At 57.6% G+C, this 16,801-nt stretch overlaps 5 protein-coding genes across 5 annotated transcripts; all 5 read left to right on the top strand.

The window, feature by feature from the left end:
* Positions 1–1,760: 1,760 nt before the first annotated feature.
* On the top strand, positions 1,761–2,828 carry ATEG_08036 (uncharacterized protein; the record flags this gene model as incomplete). Its single annotated transcript, XM_001216657.1, has 1 exon — positions 1,761–2,828. One exon carries the CDS (start codon positions 1,761–1,763, stop codon positions 2,826–2,828), a length of 1,068 nt encoding a protein of 355 aa, XP_001216657.1.
* A 672-nt stretch (positions 2,829–3,500) lies between these two features.
* Positions 3,501–5,487, top strand: ATEG_08037 (putative chromatin assembly factor 1 subunit A; the record flags this gene model as incomplete). The annotated part of the gene is made up of 3 exons (XM_001216658.1): positions 3,501–4,157; positions 4,223–5,337; positions 5,388–5,487. 3 exons carry the CDS (start codon positions 3,501–3,503, stop codon positions 5,485–5,487), a joined length of 1,872 nt encoding a protein of 623 aa, XP_001216658.1.
* Positions 5,488–6,034: 547 nt separating this feature from the next.
* ATEG_08038 (glycosyltransferase family 2 protein) lies at positions 6,035–9,668 on the top strand (the record flags this gene model as incomplete). The annotated part of the gene is made up of 9 exons (XM_001216659.1): positions 6,035–6,081; positions 6,305–6,355; positions 6,806–6,922; positions 7,112–7,864; positions 7,926–8,829; positions 8,882–9,073; positions 9,131–9,335; positions 9,560–9,631; positions 9,661–9,668. 9 exons carry the CDS (start codon positions 6,035–6,037, stop codon positions 9,666–9,668), a joined length of 2,349 nt encoding a protein of 782 aa, XP_001216659.1.
* An 868-nt stretch (positions 9,669–10,536) lies between these two features.
* Positions 10,537–15,002, top strand: ATEG_08039 (uncharacterized protein; the record flags this gene model as incomplete). The annotated part of the gene is made up of 3 exons (XM_001216660.1): positions 10,537–11,754; positions 11,810–11,919; positions 11,978–15,002. The coding sequence occupies 3 exons, from the start codon at positions 10,537–10,539 to the stop codon at positions 15,000–15,002; spliced, it is 4,353 nt and encodes a 1,450-aa protein (XP_001216660.1).
* Positions 15,003–15,634: 632 nt separating this feature from the next.
* On the top strand, positions 15,635–16,638 carry ATEG_08040 (PP1-complex regulatory subunit GLC8; the record flags this gene model as incomplete). Its single annotated transcript, XM_001216661.1, has 3 exons — positions 15,635–15,674; positions 15,738–16,464; positions 16,521–16,638. The coding sequence occupies 3 exons, from the start codon at positions 15,635–15,637 to the stop codon at positions 16,636–16,638; spliced, it is 885 nt and encodes a 294-aa protein (XP_001216661.1).
* Between the last annotated feature and the right edge of the window lie 163 nt (positions 16,639–16,801).

The raw sequence follows: 16,801 nt of genomic DNA on the forward strand, positions 1-16,801 counted from the left end.
GAAGAAAAATTAGAGGTTCATGAGAGGTAATGTTTGAGCAAGCGTGGTTCTGGCTGGCTATTAAGCTTATCGTGTGACCTTACAGCGAACCCGTCATTAGTTATTACATTGATATTTGGACATGCTTAATTAGTGCTACAAATCGCGGCGGTGGTACTAAGTGTTTGTTCAAGAGCAACCACCGCGACCGCAACATGCTCGACGGCAGGAACCTCTTTCTAGGCAACTTCGAAGTCCCGGGACGCGGGACGATACTTTGCCGTCGGCGCGTAGGAGCCGCAGTTCTATGCGGCGCTGGTGCGCGGCCTAGGGTTAGCGCCGGGCGAGCTGCCCGACCGCGACGACCGCGCTAACTGGCCGGCGCTGCGGGCGGCTTTTGCTGCGCGGTTCAAGGAGAAGACCCGTGCGGAGTGGGAGGCGGTCTTTGATGGCACGGATGCGTGTGCGACGCCGGTGCTGGAGCAGGATGAGCTGGAGCAGGCCGGGTTTGACCAGCGCCCGCCGGTGCATCTGGTCGATACGCCCGCCCGGCCCATTGCCGCTGACGCCGGGGGATGGGTCGGTGGTGGACTAGTCCCCGGGACGGGAGGGACGGAGACCCTGAAGGCGTGGTTGGGCTGGGAACAGGGCCGGGAGTATACCGTGCGCGAGGATGGGGCGTTGTTGCAGACGGATAAAGCGAAGCTGTAGATAGATACTTTTTGTACATTGTTTGGGACGTGTGAGACAGATGACGGAGGCCTAGAGGCCCTATAAGGCTGTGCAGCTCAGGCCACCTGAATGCTACCGTACTTGGTACTGTAGTACTTGGTACGCAGTAAGGTCGATGTAACCAGACCAGAGTCAACAACGAGTCATTGTCACGTCATGAGTAACATCGACCGCTAGTACCAGATCGACGGAGTGGTTGTATGATGGTAATTAGTAAACGGACGATTCCGCTGGCTTCCGGTTATCGACGTCACAATCTCTTCTTCATCAGGTCCGAGTTGAATGCTCCTGTCCATGGATCTTGTGGTGAGAACAAGAAGAGGTACAATGTAGTAGGTAGATAAGGTACATCCTGATGTGCCTGATCCCTCAGGTTCCTGAGATGTTCCATACGGTATCGTAATGTACGGCCACACGTGTCGCGTGGCGCAGCACTCCGTGTCTCCGCTTTTGCACCCGCCCAACCCCGTGGCTGTGCAGTGCTAGCCGTATTATTGGTATTGTGCCTCGTATTCGGTACCACCGCCCACTCTCAGCTTCCATCTTTTTCGGTATCTTCTTCCACTCCATCATCGCCGTTTCGTTGTCTCTCCTCCACCTGTTCCTTCATAACCCTCCCTCATTTCCTCTCCCTCTACTGCATCACCTCCTCAATCTCTCCTCCCCTCCCCTCTCCTCTCTTTCTCTTTCCCTCACGCACCTCCCCGTCTGGTACCGGGGATTGATCCGTGTCCTCGTCCACCCCCCTATCGCCTCACCCTACCCGGTATCTCCGATCATTGGGTATCCTCGTATCGCCAGAGTCAATCGGGAGGCTCTCTCGTGTCCACATCGTCTCCTGACGAATCGCTCAAGCTCGCCCTTCTGTCCGAGCTCTCGTCGACTTTCCACCGACCTTCACGCACTCTCGCCGACTCTCCTCCAGCTCGCCCACGCATTGTCCTTCCCCGGGAGTATCCCGCTTACGTCGTTCGCCGGGGACTCGGATTATATCTACCCGTGCCAGAACCTGGTTGATGGCTGAGGTGCAGCTTCAGCAACCCTCCACCATGACCGACTATCGTCTTCCTCTCCATCAACCGCCGCCTTCCAGAAAACCTGTGCCCAACATGCGGTCGGGGTATGCCCCTTACCAGGCATATGACGGCCCTCAGCAACAACTCTCCCCCCATCCTTCGGTCGCCTCGCTCGCCCACAGCCGCAGTCGGACCTCCTCGTCTCAGGTGCTGCCCTATGCCGCCCATCAACAACCCTATGCCTCCGGTCCCTCGCCGCAACACACCATGACCGCTCATGTCCACTATCCCCCTTCTCGCCGTCTTTCCAGCGCCACCACCTCCACCAGCTCCACCGGCAACGCCGGCGGCCCCATGCCCGCGGCCGGCGACATCCGGCGCAGCACTTCGTCCCGCTCTGCCCAGTCGCAGCTGGGCTACGTGGCGCTCATGCGGCGGCAAAAGGCCACTGTCTGGTGCGATCGCGCCCAGCCCGAGGACCCCCGCCTGCGCGCCCAGAAGATGGCCGACAAGAAGCGAGCGTACCTGGAAGTCCACGGTGCAGGCACTGGCGGACGCGCCAGCACGCTGGCCAGCGGCAAGATCAAGCACTCCAAGGGAGGCACCGATTTCTCGCCTTCGACTCTGGTCGGCGCCACCGTCCCCGTGCGCCTCAGTGCCAACGAAATCGGCGACGCCGATGAGGACGCCCGCAGCGACAGCGGCTTCCCCTACCGTCGCACCGGAAGCGGTCGCAGCTCTCTGGGGAGCGGCTCGCGCTACCCCAGCGGCTACCAGCGCACGCCGCAGGGCACCATGGGCAGCGGCAGCACGCCTCCGAACGAAAAGTCTGATCTGCCCGAGGTGTCGGAGCATCCGCCCGCCGAACGCGAGGCCGACGCTGCGCACCACGACGACGCCGCCCGTCGCAACAGCTTCGGCAGCGACCAGGAGGAGAGCTTCGGCATGGTGGGCGAAATGGCGGCCCCGAGTGCCGCCACCACCGCGGCCGAAAAGGCCAAACGGGCCGACGAATTGCGTCGCAGTGGCAGTGTGGACGAGCGCACCACCACCATGACTAACGTGCGGCTGTTCGTCGCCAATCCGGATCTCAGCGATTAACGGGCGGCCATGAATATAGTACCATATGATCTGAACATGCCACAGATGATTTATTTTATGCAGTGCATGGCTCATCTGATTCCTTTCTTGTCTCATTCCTTCGATTTTCATTTCACATCTTTCGTCTTGCACCTGAAGGTGGCCTGGTCATACAAGTCTATCTCGGATTGTTGAAGGCATTCGGCCTATTGTTGAACCTCTGTGGATCAACTGGCGATTGCATTGTGCTGGTTCATGTCTTTATTCCCCTTGTGCGTGTCGGCTTCTTGATGCATTGGGTGTCGATGCATGGCGTATGGCTGAGCAGTAGTAATAATAATATTGTACATATGTTATTCGTACATGAGGTCTGGAGTCTTAAGGGTTGTTGTATTCTACCTAGTAGTTATCCTCAGAATGTTATGAAGAGATGAAATGTACATTGGTGCATCTTACTAATCCTCACGTGCCTGACGCGCCCAGTCGCGCCCGATCAATTAACGCGTTCCCGTCAGTTGCAACTCCAACCCGACACTCCATTCCATTCACTACCTTAGGTCTCATTCACACTCTTTCTGTCTCTTACACGCCCCATTGTCCCATCATCTCTGGGCAGGGACCATCACTGTCCCATCCACCTCCCAGACCCTCAGTCCCTCCTCTACCCATTGAGAACATACAATGGAAGTCACCATGGACACAAACCCATCCCTCTCCCTCCCCCCACAGCCCTACCCCCCCTCACCACACGCACAACCCCCCAGCGAGTCCCGCAAGCGCTCCATCCACGACCTCACCGACGCCTCACACCAAGAAGACGGCCGGCCGTCCCCCCACTACACCGCCGAGACCGAGAACCAAGAGAACACCGCCCCTGCCGTCACACCCGGCGACGCAGACGCCCCGGAGCCCCTGGCCACGTCCATGATATCGAAACCCACAAACCCGAACACGGACACGAACACGCCCATGGCGGACCCGGCTTCGAAAGAAACTACCGTCACCCTCGCGGAGTCGACGCTCAACACAGTGCCTGTCGGGGCGGCGGGGCCCGCGGCGAAGAAGCGGAAGCTGTCGCCGGCGAGCCGCGAGGCGAAGCAGCAGGAGAAAGAGGCCAAGGAGAAGGCGCGGCTGGAGGAGCGGGCGAAGAAGGAAGAAGAGCGGCGGGCGAGGGAGGAGGAGAAGAGAAAACGCGAGGCGGAGCGGGAAGAAGAGAAGAAAAAACGGGAGGAGAAGCGCAAGGCGCGCGAGGAGGAAAAGGCCGCCAAGGAGGAGGAGAAGCGGAAGAAGGAAGCCGCCAAAGAGGAAGAGCGTCGGAAGAAGGAGGAGGATCGGTTGAAGAAAGAGAGGGTAAGTTTGACGGGTTGCGGTTGGGGGTTTGTTCGGAGAGGAGAGAAGCTGACTGATGGGTGCAGGCTCAACCCAAACTTAATGCGTTCTTTGCGAAGCCCAAGGTTCCCGTGCAAGCGTCCAGCGCGGGTGTCAATGCGTCGCCGAAGAAGAGCGCCGAGGGCGCCTCGGGACAGTCGCTGCAAGAGGCCAAGGCTGTGTCGGACTATGAGCGTGAGTTCCCGGAGTTTTTTCTCCAGTCGCATACTCGGGTGGCGCCGCCGCATCGATTTGAGCGCGATGCGGAAGCTCTTCGTCATATGAGGGACAAGCTGGATGCCTTTCTGCGGTCTGCCGACGCCCAAGGCGAGGCTCCTAGCTTCCGGCCTTCCGAGCTCTTCAAGTTGATGCCGTACAAGCGCCGTCGGGGCCAGTTGCCTGCCTCGGTCAAGGAGATTCTTCTTCGCATGCAGAATCTCAGCGACCAGGGCACCTCAGATGCTGTTCAGAAGCAGCAAAAGCTACTCAGGGATGTCACCATGAAGTCGTTGAAGTTTGGCGAGGACGTGCGTCCCCCGTACCAGGGTACCTACACCAGGAGGCTGCCGGCATCCTCCGCGCACAAAATGATGCGCAACCCCTTCCACCGCGGCCTGCCCGAAACAAACTACGACTACGACTCAGAGGCGGAGTGGGAAGAGCCCGAAGAGGGCGAAGATCTCGACTCGGAAGAGGAGGAGGAAGGCAGCGAAGACGGCGAGGACGACATGGATGGCTTCTTGGACGATGAGGACGATCAGCTCGCTGGAAAGAGAGGACCCATTGTCGGGGACCTCGAGCCGATCTGCACTGGCATACGATGGCAAGAACACGGGGTGGACCCCGAGCTTTCCGTGTACAAGATTGAGACGATATCCGACGCGGTGACCTTCCCCATCGACCCGTTTTCCACCGTATATTGGCAGAAGCCGAAGGCGGCGGACCCGGTGCAAGGGGCCTCTGCTGGACGAGGCCCGCTGGACACGTTCATGGGCACTCCGACATCCGCCGGTGCATCCACGCAGGACGGGGCTGCGCTGGCCGTAGTGGTGCCGACAAAAGCCAAACGGACATTCCCGCCCGACCAGCTTGAGGAATTCAAACAGGTGGTGAACGGCAGCGATCTTACCAAAACTGGACTGATTGAGATATTGAAGAAACGGTAGGCTTCCCGCCCGCGGAATGTGGTGGCCGTTGCTAACTCTGCTCTAGTTTCCCGAAAGTATCCAAGGAGGTATTGAAGGACACGCTAAACAGCCTGGCCACCCGAGTGGGACAGAAAGAAGTCGAGAAGAAGTGGGTGTGCAAGTGATCCGCATGAGCGTTGAGCATTCTCGTGGCTTTTGCTTCCGTCGGCGTTCCGGACTGGCATCATCTTTAGCGCGCAATTTATGGGATTTTCTTCGCCCTGTTTACGACCAGCTACAGCCTATCAATACAAAAGACGGTACATGTGCGTCTTGTGCATCTTGTGCATCTCGGACCTCCCTATGTATTCTACTCATGGAAATCCCACAGCCATTTCATCCATCCATCTCGGCTCCGATCAACAAGGGGGGTCAAGCAAAATGAGAGTGAAACAATGCATTCCGAGATGTTGGGTCTAGCCAGATCGGCTCAGATTAGCACCCCCTAGATCGGAAGGGATGTAGCTCAATCGCCCCAGTTTCATGCATCAGCTTGATAAGCCCTGTTAACGGTTTCCGCCACGTCCTAGGTATCATGTCCGAGGTTGCATCCCAACAATGCGCCGTATCGAGGCAATTCCTCAAGGGTTGTTCACACTCTCTGTACCCTCCTCTCCCCCTTGATGTACTTGACATGTCAGGAAGGGGGAGGGATGGTGATTTCGTGGTACAATGGATCCATTGGAATGCCACTGGCCACTGTTCTATGGTCCGTCGAGGTGTGTCAAGATTGTTCCCGATATCCACACATACCTCGTGGTCCCCAAACCCTCGGCGACTGGCTGGTCTGTCATGAAAGACGCCTCACGACGGGCCTCGACTGGTCTGGTTGGCAGCCACTCCATACCCGACGGAGTTCTCCAACTGTTGGATCGAAGTAACATCCTGACATCTGCTCCAATTAGGGTATCACGTACAGACACTGGTAAGGCCAGGGTGTAGGGCGGTTGGAGGCGCTGAGCAGACTGCTACTATACCTCAGGGACTGCCCAGGTTAGGATGGTAGACAGTAGCACCAATGGATGCCTGCTGCCTCGTCCAAGCCCGAAGCCAGCAACGGAGAATTTGTTTGTGTTGCGAAGAGACCGTTGCACACAAGCCATCAAATTCTTGGCGTACCGTCTGTTATGCTCAGCGCCATCGAACGTGCGCTACAGGAGACTAGGCAACTACAACTCTCCTCCCTGCCGTGGCGGAGATTATATCCGATGCTGCAGGAGAGCAAACTCACCAGAACACCGCACAGGCCGCGTACACGGACGGCTTAATCTGACAGTCGATCAACAATACATCAAGTCCTGCGGAGACCCATCTGCTTCCGCAACTCAATCACCAACGGACTTTACCCAGTAGAGGGACGAGGAGATCGCATCAAGCATTGTGTGTAACCTACTCGCCACATTATTGCCGCATGTAGACGGCTGGCATGTATACACATTCTAGTACCGATGCAGCTGTGATGGCGGGCGAGACTCCATATGGGCAAGAAGGATTCTTCGAAAAACAGGGAGGCCAGCAGAGACAGGCTCCCTCGATTCAGTCGTCGGCGGATCGATTGTTGTATGTTGTTCTGTGGGGTATGGGCCCTTGGAGATCCGTACGACCAAAGTACCGGCCACGAAAATACCCATACTGGAGATGTACTTTTACAGGCCCGTCCAAGATCTATGCTGTCTTCTGCAGTGGTTGTTACAGGATCTTGACAACGACCGACGCTCCAGTGGACACTGCTATCGGACTCTAGTATAGAGCGCCTGATAGCATGGCCACAATGCAACCAGCGGATACTACATCGCCGTTGTCCTCCAGGAGCGATGGAGAAGCCGCCGACGAGATCTTTGTGCCCGAGACTCTTCTGGCCGCTGCGGCGTCATCCGAGGCCTATCCTCAGACGCTTCGATGGAGTTTCACGCCTCTGCATCCCGTGGCCGCTCCGGCAGAGGAGATTCACGTCCAGAAGCGGAGACAGTCGTGGGGAATGAGACCCCTGGAGGGACCAGAAGGCGTATACCGCCATTTCAGTTACTCCTCGGCCGTCGAAGATGGCCGAGGGCCGTTACCACCGGTCCGCGAAGACGCTGAGAGTGACCGTCGCTCCCAATCGCTGAGCGAGAGGTCGACCGCCGGCAACCAGCGTTATGGTCAACCGACGAACAACCACGAACATCGTTGGTATCGACATTCACGCGGGCTGTCGGAAGATTCGATCTTTACGGCGCCGATGCGCGTCTCTCGGGTGCCCAATGCGGTGAGGAAATCGCGAAACAGCAGTCTGAAGAGTCTGTATGACCGAGCCAAGCTGGTCAATATCAAACACCAGCGCGAGGACTGGCTTCGCTATACGATCGAGTACGGCGCATACACTTTCTTGGTTCTCGTGGTGTATTTCGTCCTGGTGGGATTGCCGCTGTGGAAGGGCGCCGTCTACTGGCTCTACTGGATCATGCAGCATAAACTCATCTTCCAGGGCGGCTGGGCCATTTTCATCTGCATGCTTATCTGGTACGTTTGCCATTGCCATCTCCCGTGTTCTCGACTAACCGCCGCTCGCGCCCGGCCCCAGGTTCTCCTACTCCCCCCTTCTCACCCGGTTCGAACCCGATCCCCCCGGCCCGGACTATTACCATGTGCGGCATATCGCGCCCGTAGCGCCCAGCGCGGCGCTTGTGATCCCCTGCTACCGGGCCGCCCCCATCATCGGCCGCACGCTCGAGGCGGCGCTGCAAATCTTCCCGGCGTCGCACATCTACGTGGTGGCCAACGGCAACTCGTCGATGCCGCTCGACAACACCGAGGACATCTGTCGCAGCTTTGGCGTCAACCACATCTGGTGCCCCGTCGGGTCGAAGATTGTCGCGCTCTTCGTCGGCTGCTACGCGGCCAAGGCGTTCCGCTACGTGCTCCTCATCGACGACGACTGCATCCTGCCGCCCAATTTCCCCGTCGTCACGGGCCGGCTGACGGCGCCGGTGCAGTGCATCGGCTACACGATCAAGTCGGTCGGCCCCCCGGACTCCCCGCGCGGCACGTACTGCCAACAGGCGCAAGACCTGGAGTACAAGCTGGCGGGGCTGCAGCGCTGCTTTGCGGGACAGGTCGGCAGCGCGACGTTCCCGCACGGCGCCATCTCGCTGTGGCGGCGCAAGTTCCTGAAACACACGCTCGAGAACCACCCGGGCTTCTCGATCAGCGAGGACTGGTTCCTAGGGGATAGCTGTCGGCGGCTCGGCGGGCGCATCCAGATGTGCAGCGCCGTGTTTGTCGAGACGACGACACCGTCGCGGCTGATCTCGGTGCATGGGGGTGCGAAGCGCGGCGGGTTCGGCGAGACCACCGTGTGCAAGCAACGGTTCCTGCGGTGGAACTTTTTCGTCACCCACAGCATGTGGTATAACTCGAGCTATCTGTTTGGGAGCTGGCGGCTGGGGTGGTGGGAGTTTGGGACCAAGGTGTTTGTTTTCCAGGAGGTAAGCCGTTTTTCTGTCCGCTCTCGCAGTTCAACCCGCTAACGGACGGTAGCTATATGAAACAGTGCTGTACATGCTGACGCCGTTTGTGATTCCGACGTCGATCGTGGTGGAGCCCGGGTTCACGGTGCTGATGACGATGGCGTCGTGGGGCCTGTATCTGCTCAACGCGGTGATCTTCAACGAGGTGCATCTGCGGCGAAAGGGAGAACGCGTGGACCCGTGGGTGGTGGCCATATACTATGTAAGTCTCTTCCAGTTTCTTCCGGGTGTGCGCGGGACTCGCATCTGACGTGGATAGATGCCGTACAAGCTGATGATCGGGATTATGAACGTCGTCAGCTGCTACTGGTCGATCATCAAGTATGCGCGGTACTTTGCGCGGCGACATCCGAAGCTGACGGAGGACCACAAGGCGGTTGGGATGGTGCTGCGCTTGGAAGAGTTGACTCGGGGGGATGGGGAAGACGGGGGACAAGGGCGGGAGGGAGGAGGGTTGGGGAGGAGTATGACGGTGCGGTCGGTGGGGTATCGGACGCGGACGGGACCGATGTTGGATATACCAGAGTTGGGATAGGAGTATGTACGGAGTATAGAATGTATGAGTAGATCTAGATGGGATATATGGGAATGTATACTCCTATTCAAGTCAACGGATATGAATTACTATATATTTCCTCTTCATCGTGACTAATCCATTACACTGACTGCATAACTATACCTTATGTAGTCCATAGCAACCTTAAGATCAAGCGTGGAGCAGTGACAGACGAACACGTGCCACCAGTACCTAGACCTGAGGGTAAGTATCTGATACCTAAAATGTAGTAGAGCCCTAGGGCAAATCCAAGTACCAGTACAACACGGCCATTAGTGCGCTTGGCCCCGTCGAGGAGGTGCACCGGCCAATTAGACGGCCCAACGCGGCATCTTGCTGCATGCACTGCCAGCACATCACTGCACTTGGACGGTCAGGATTTGTATCATCTTGAGATGAGATGATGGACAGGTCGTTATATGTAGATATAGTATGCAGTTGTAGTATTCTCTCTCTGGAAACAAGTAAAAATAAGTCAATAACTTATCTACGGAGTAATATTAATAGGCACGGTACCGATCGATCTATAAGTTGGGTCAGGTACTGGTACCTGACGGGGCTCATCGGCGGGGAAGACCAGCAGGTACCAGTACCACCCGCTGGAGCCATGCATCTGTCCGCTTCGAGTCACCGCCTGTATATTAGACTCGTAGTCCCTATTATTCTATGTATAATACTAGTATGCTCCCCCGTGATTGACTGACTGACCTTCTGGAACGCTGGCCACCCCGCGGGCGATTTGTTGTCGAATCCTCTCTAGCCTGCATGTCATCGCAACCATAATCCATCATCCATCCCCTCTTGATCTCTTCCTCTTCTTCCTTTCTTCTTCCCCCTTTTCTCTTTCTTCCTCCTCTCCTACCTGTCCTTCTCCTCCCTCTCTTCTAATAAACATGCGATAGACCTCGGGCATCAGCCACGTGCACCTGGGACCTGCCTAATGGTGTCCATCTCCCATCGCCCGTCCACCTCCTCCCATCATGCTCGTCCCGTCCAGCCCTCTCTAATCAGTACCATCTCCCTCATCCTCCTATCGCCTTCTTCTCCTTCTCTTGTCTCCGCTAACCCTCGTAGATTGTGCCTCCCGGGTGATGGGCCCCATCACCATCATGTTTCCCTTGATATTGACCCCCGATCCTCCTTCCGCGCCCACCACAGGTGAGTCGGCTGCCTCCGACCATCCCACCTCACCAGAGCCATCGCTCTGTGTTCGCCCCGTCTCCTTCGAGGACTTGGCCGTTCGCTATCGCCAGAACCTCCACAAACAGGCCCGGAGGAGGAGGTTGGAACACCGTCTGCATGCCACCAAAGTCTCCCTCGGAATCTCCGCGCGCCTGGTGCGCGTCGGCGCCGCCGTCCAGCGCGGCCTGGTCGAGCGCCTCAAATATGACGACAAAGTCAACTTCATCGCCCTGTACCATACCTTGTTAGACCTCCAGGAATCTGGCGACTCCATCCGCCAGCTGCACTCTCACCGTCATGCTTCCTCCGAAGACTGGTCCTCCGTGGATGCCACCTCTGACCGCGCCCCGGACTTCTTCCTCCAGTTGAGCCCCCAGTCCAGGACCGATCTCGTCCACATCCTCCGTTTGGTGCGATCCGACGCCCACTTCCTGTATGAGCGACTCTGCTGCTTGACCCCCACCCAGCTGAACGCCCTCGTCGCCGCCTCCACCCCCGCCTGGGAGGCGGCCGAGTTCACCTTTCCCTCGGGCCCTCGATCCCGGACCCATACCTCGTTCGCCAAGCGTAGTCCCTCCAATGCGCTCCCGTTCAAGGACCACATCCTGGCCTTTGAGAGGACCGATCCGCTATCCACGCTGTTGTTTAATGTTTATGCGTCCCCCTTGCCTGCGGACTCCCCCGAAGCCCGTCTGCGCTTGGATGTCTGGTCGTCTGTCTGTGCAAAGCTCATCGCCGATGGCGGCTCTAGGTACTTTCCGCTCATCACCCACATTCTCGCCGCCTGGACCACCGGCAGCGAGTGGAAGGCCCGCCCCAAATTTGAACTGTATCTCATGGACATCCTCCAAACCGGCGCCTTTCTTTTGGAACATGTAGACACCCCGCCGGGCCTCGCCTTTGACGCGGAACCTCCAGACCCTTTACGGACGGATGTTGCCGAGGAGTTCTTCGCGTCCGCCGTGGATGCTTTGTTTGAATTGCTGGACGATCCAGACGGAGGCTTTCCCCACGCCGTCATGGAATTGAGCTGCGCGATCATGGCAAAATTGGACCGACCCGACTGTCGCGATCGTTTTCTCGAGATACTCTACGTCCAGTGGTTCTTCTCCAAATTCCTTTGCGGCGCACTAACCTATCCGGAGGTATTTCCCCACCCCTCCGAGCGGTTGCATGGCCTTTGATCTAACACGTGTTTAGGCCCATGGCCTTCTGCTGGACTTTCACATCAGAAAGGATGCGCGAGAGAAACTGCTCGGACAAGTTGGAATCCAGGCCTACTCGCAAGTCTTTGCCGTACTACGATCCATGTGGGTATTTCCCTGAACGCCACCCCGCTTATGGCTGACTTGGTTTGACCCTCAACAGGCACCATTTCTCCATGGCTCGTCCTACGGTTCGGCAACATGTCGAGAATATGCTCCGTCGCCTGAGGGAGACGGCGCCAAAACAGACCAGCCCACAGCCACCGTCCACAAAGGTGACCAGCCAAGAGTCACCGGCAGCATTCTTGATGCTATCCTCTGCTGACATTCTCACCTTGCTAAATGCGCTTTTCCCCCGGCGAAGTGCTCCTGCGTGCCAATCGCCAACTTCCCCATCCCTTCGCCTCAATCCGCTGCAGCCTCTGCCCGAGCAAAGCACGGCCCATCCAGTGTGTCCTGGGTTTTTATCCTTGACAGACACACCCTCTCCGCAGGCGTCCCAGCCCAGGAACATCTTCCCCGTGGACATGGATTTCCTGTCGCTCCCGGAGAACAGCCTCGTTCGGAACGCGGACCGAGTGCGGTTTGAGCTGTCGGATGACCCGGACGTCCGAACTCACCTGGAGACCCCTTCCGCCGAAGGATGGACCATCTTCTCTGTGTCTGGGACGACGAACGGTCTGTCATGGGGCCTGTTCTCGGATAGCCAGTACTCCGGTCTGGACAGTTCCTCGGTGCACGAAGCCCAGTCCACCGCCCTAGGGATGGAGGACAACTTCGAAGCCCTCCAGACGGCTATCGTGAAACTGATCCAGGACAATCCCGCGGGTGACCATGTTGACACTAGCCAGCCCGCTCATCTCTTGCAGACAGACAGTGCATCCCTGAAGGACCGATTCAACCGCGCGATGGCCCATTGTCATAACAACTCCGATTTCATCGGAGCCCATTACTGGTGGAATGCCCGTCGACAGCTCCTTCACAGTGTGGCCAGCTCTCCGTCCCGTTTGGCAAATGACTCGTGGATCCTCGAACCCATGCATACAGCCAGCGCTCGGTCCCTCCAGGCCTCACGTGCCGTGATCGAGCGCTGCGAAAGTGACTTTGTTGTGCTCGACCGCCACATGCACCGACTCCAACGCACGGTGAACGAGATGATGGCCACGGCCGCGCGGCTTCGCGATAAGATGTGGTACATGACCGATGTGAAGAACTCGATGAGGTACGAGGATGCCAAAAATGTGGCCCTGGCGCTGAAGACCATGAGATACTCTGCTCGTCTCCACAGGCAGATATCGAATGACGGGCGATCGCGCAGCGGCAACCGGACCTTCGGCGGCTCTCTCCTCCATAAGCCCGAACTCCAGGTGATGAACGTGATGAAGGCGCCCAGCAGCCAGGGGGGTCCTAATAAGCTCTCCGACGAGCAGGTGGATCTGATCCGGAAATGGCTGACCCATAACAACATTGACAACTTCTGCAAGGGCGAGGAGCGCATCCATAGATTCTGCTACGAGGTCCAAGCCAGCATCAACCGGCTCGTCGGCGAGACCATGGCCGAAACTCCGGTCCTCTGGGCCAGCGAGTTGTTTCACAAAGAACGGGCCAAGTACGAGGGCACAAGCACCCGGGGCTTCCTCGGACTCTCTGCTCTCCGGCCCCTCAATCTGAGCAGTGACGATGCCAGCCACTTCTCCCATTCATCCGGCAGCCTGCGTCCGTCCGACGCGACGCCGAAATCCTTCTTCTCGGACCGATGGCGGGTCCAGCGAGAGCCCTCCATCGCGGATACATCTTCGATCGGAGGCTCGCCCGGCAAAGCCGCTTCCATCTCTACTGGTGATACTTACAGCACCTTTTGGTCGACCCCCAACCATGCTGCACATTATGCGCCCAGCGCGTCGAGCATATTTTCCCGCCCACCATCATTGCTGAACGATGCCACGGGCCCGCAGCATGACACCCACGGAAAAGCCGCGTTTCTCGACGAACTACGACAAACGCTGACCAGTCTGCTGCTGAGCGATCTCGGGTCCCCGGTGTGGAGCTGTGGAAGTGAGACGGATGCATGGTTTGGCAATGCCTTGGATCAAAAACGCATCCAAGTGCAGATGAAGAAACGCGCCCACGTCCAGCAATTCTACGCCGAGTACAACGACCGGCTGGTCCGCCAAACAATCCATCGGACCCCGAGCAGTCGACGGAGCAAATCGCTCGACCGCGCCCACCTCGAGGACCCGACAACAGAGCGCAGGCCGCCGTCCTCCACCCACCAGGCTGTTCTCGAGTCTGACGATCAGCCTCCATTTTCCTATACAACGGTCTTCCGGCAGTTGATTGAGGTATTCTCCCGACATGGGAACCCTTTCATCAAGCTTAAGGCGTTACGCGATCTCCGGTCATTGGTCGTCGCATCGCTCTCCACCAGCGACGATCATGTGTTCTCTCCGCCAGGGCGATCGTCGGACGTCCCGTCCCCGCGGACCGCGCGACGCAGTTTCTCGGAACCTCGATCCTTCCAACATGAAAAAGGCGGTCACACTCCGACCTCGCCCGCTGGCGAATCCGCCATCTTCGAGTCGCGGCCGTCCGACTACTCCGCTCCCACGGAGAAACAGATCGTGGATGCGCTACGTAAGCTGCTGCTGGAAGTGAAACCCAAAACGCTCTTCCGCGATCTGCAATTCATTTCGGCGTTCGTTCCCGGCACTACGCTGAACAACACGGACAGTGGGACAGCCTTTTTGCAGTTTGGGCTGGCGGCGCTGAGCCTGAAGGACGAGATCTGCAACAGCATGGTGGAGATCGCCGACAATATTGTGTCCCAAGAGCTCAGCCGGCGGCACCCTCCCCATGGATATGACATGAACCCCCGCCCGGGACATGGCATCGAGGATGCGGCGGGCATGTGGATCATCACGGCCAAGGAAGGCAATCCAGTCGCGCAGCGGGAGCTGGCCATTCTGTACCTCACACACCCGGAACTCCTGCCGCGCGTGACCCTGCCCCTGACGCTACTGCGGGATACATTCAAGGCGGAGATGATGTACCGCCGGGACAAGGACTCCAAGTCGGACCCGCAGAGCATGTGTCTGGCGCTGCACTGGATGCAGCTGTCAGCGAAGGGCGGGGACGAACTCGCGCGGAACCGGCTTCGCGAGCGAGAAGAGTTTGAGTCGATTTCGTAGGGGATTGATTGGGTCCCTGCTTGTGTTATAGTTTTGGCGTTGTTTCGTATAGTTTTTGCGCTTTGACGATGCGATGACGATTGATACCATGATGACCTGTTTTCTTTGGCATGTGAGGCATTATATATTTGACTAATTGGCGTGATTCCCCTATACACGAGTTATTGGGAGGTTTGCTGTAACTGATTTTTAGTTCATTATGAAGATTTGATGATGGATGTAGAGTAAAGGATTTGGTATATGCATTTATCAATTTAATGGAAGAGTTGCTCCCATAGGCATATGTTGTAAGGTACTAGAAGTGCATGTTCAGCGTGGTTGCTACCAACGACGTCATACCCTCCCCACGTGCCTCAACCCCCATCTTCGCTCTTCTCTCGTCTTCTGCTTCTCTCTTCTAACCCTCCTCTCTACCAGCTCTAATCCGAACACAACCATACCCCAGTCCGAATTCCAATCCGTTGTCGATCACGGAGTCGGTTCCGCCACGGAGGGTCTTATCCACAGCGGGTTCCTCAGCCTCATCCGCTGACACGCTAATTTTTCCCTCTGACCTCATACGGATTCTTCTTCCTCTTCTGACGTGCTATCTACCTACCGGCCCATTATAGTACAGATACAGATCTACCGCCATGGCCCACGCAATGACCGACACGCACAAGCGCCCAAAAGGTATCTCCACCCACCCTGTAACCCACCTGTCCGTCCGAAAGACATCTATCTAACCCCGCACAGGCATCCTCAAAAACCCCAGCTCCAGCTCCAGCAGCATCCCGCGCGTAACCACCGCCAACATCGCCATCTCCCCAACCGGCCCCACCGCTGCCGACCCCCTCGACACAAAGGAGCTCACCCTGCAAAACACGCTGCAAAACGCCGGCCGCCGGCGGTCCTCCTCGGGCGCCGTGAGCGGGCGCCGCCAGTCGCTCGCCAGCGCGCACGGCCAACACGACGAGAACTCGCCGCGGCTGAAATGGGACGAGGCGAACCTGTACCTGACGGAGCAGGAGAAGACGGCCAAGATGAAGATCGACGAGCCCAAGACGCCGTATGCGCCGCGGTACGACCCGGCCGAGGACGAGGAGGAGATGCGGCTGGCCGAGGAGGCGGAGGAGAGTCTGATTGATGCGCAGGGGGTGGTGGTGGACGAGCTGGATCGGTCGACCAAGGGGACTGGCGCGGCGAAGAAAGCGCTGGCGGAGGAGGAGATTCCTGACTTGGAGCTGGGCGAGCCGGAGGAGGCGCTTGCGGGTGGTGCTGCTGGTGAAGCGGGGGAGAGGATTGTGCGCGCGCGCAGTCTGAGCAATGAGTCGGGGAAGGGGGATCGACATGTTGTTGTTGGGGAGGACGGCGGTGATGCGGACCATTTGTTGACGCCGGAGGAGGCGCGCGCAAAGCATGAGCAGTTTGAGCGGCGGCGGCGGCAGCATTATGAGATGCGGAATATTAAGGAGCTGCTTGCGTGAGACTTTCTTTTCGTCGTGTGGGTGTGGTGAGACATGCTGACTGGTTGTCTAGGCATCCGGAGAACCTGGACGAGATGGATGAAGATGAGGATGAAGGCGAGGAGGAGACTCCTGCGGTGCCGCCACCGGTGCCGCAGATTCCGCAGAAGTTCTTGAATGGAGAACAGTAGTGGTGATGGTGATGGTGGTTGCATTCTTTTTTCTCTTTTCGTCTTGATTTACGCCTCCATGTCTTGTATATTCTATATTCCCCAGCGACGTTACTGCAGATATGTTTGCACAGATTCTGCGTATTAGATGGACAAACAATACATGTTCTACTGCAATTGACAT

This window comes from Aspergillus terreus, genomic scaffold (genome assembly GCF_000149615.1).
Source record: "Aspergillus terreus NIH2624 scaffold_12 genomic scaffold, whole genome shotgun sequence".
Classification (NCBI taxonomy): Eukaryota; Fungi; Ascomycota; class Eurotiomycetes; order Eurotiales; family Aspergillaceae; genus Aspergillus; species Aspergillus terreus.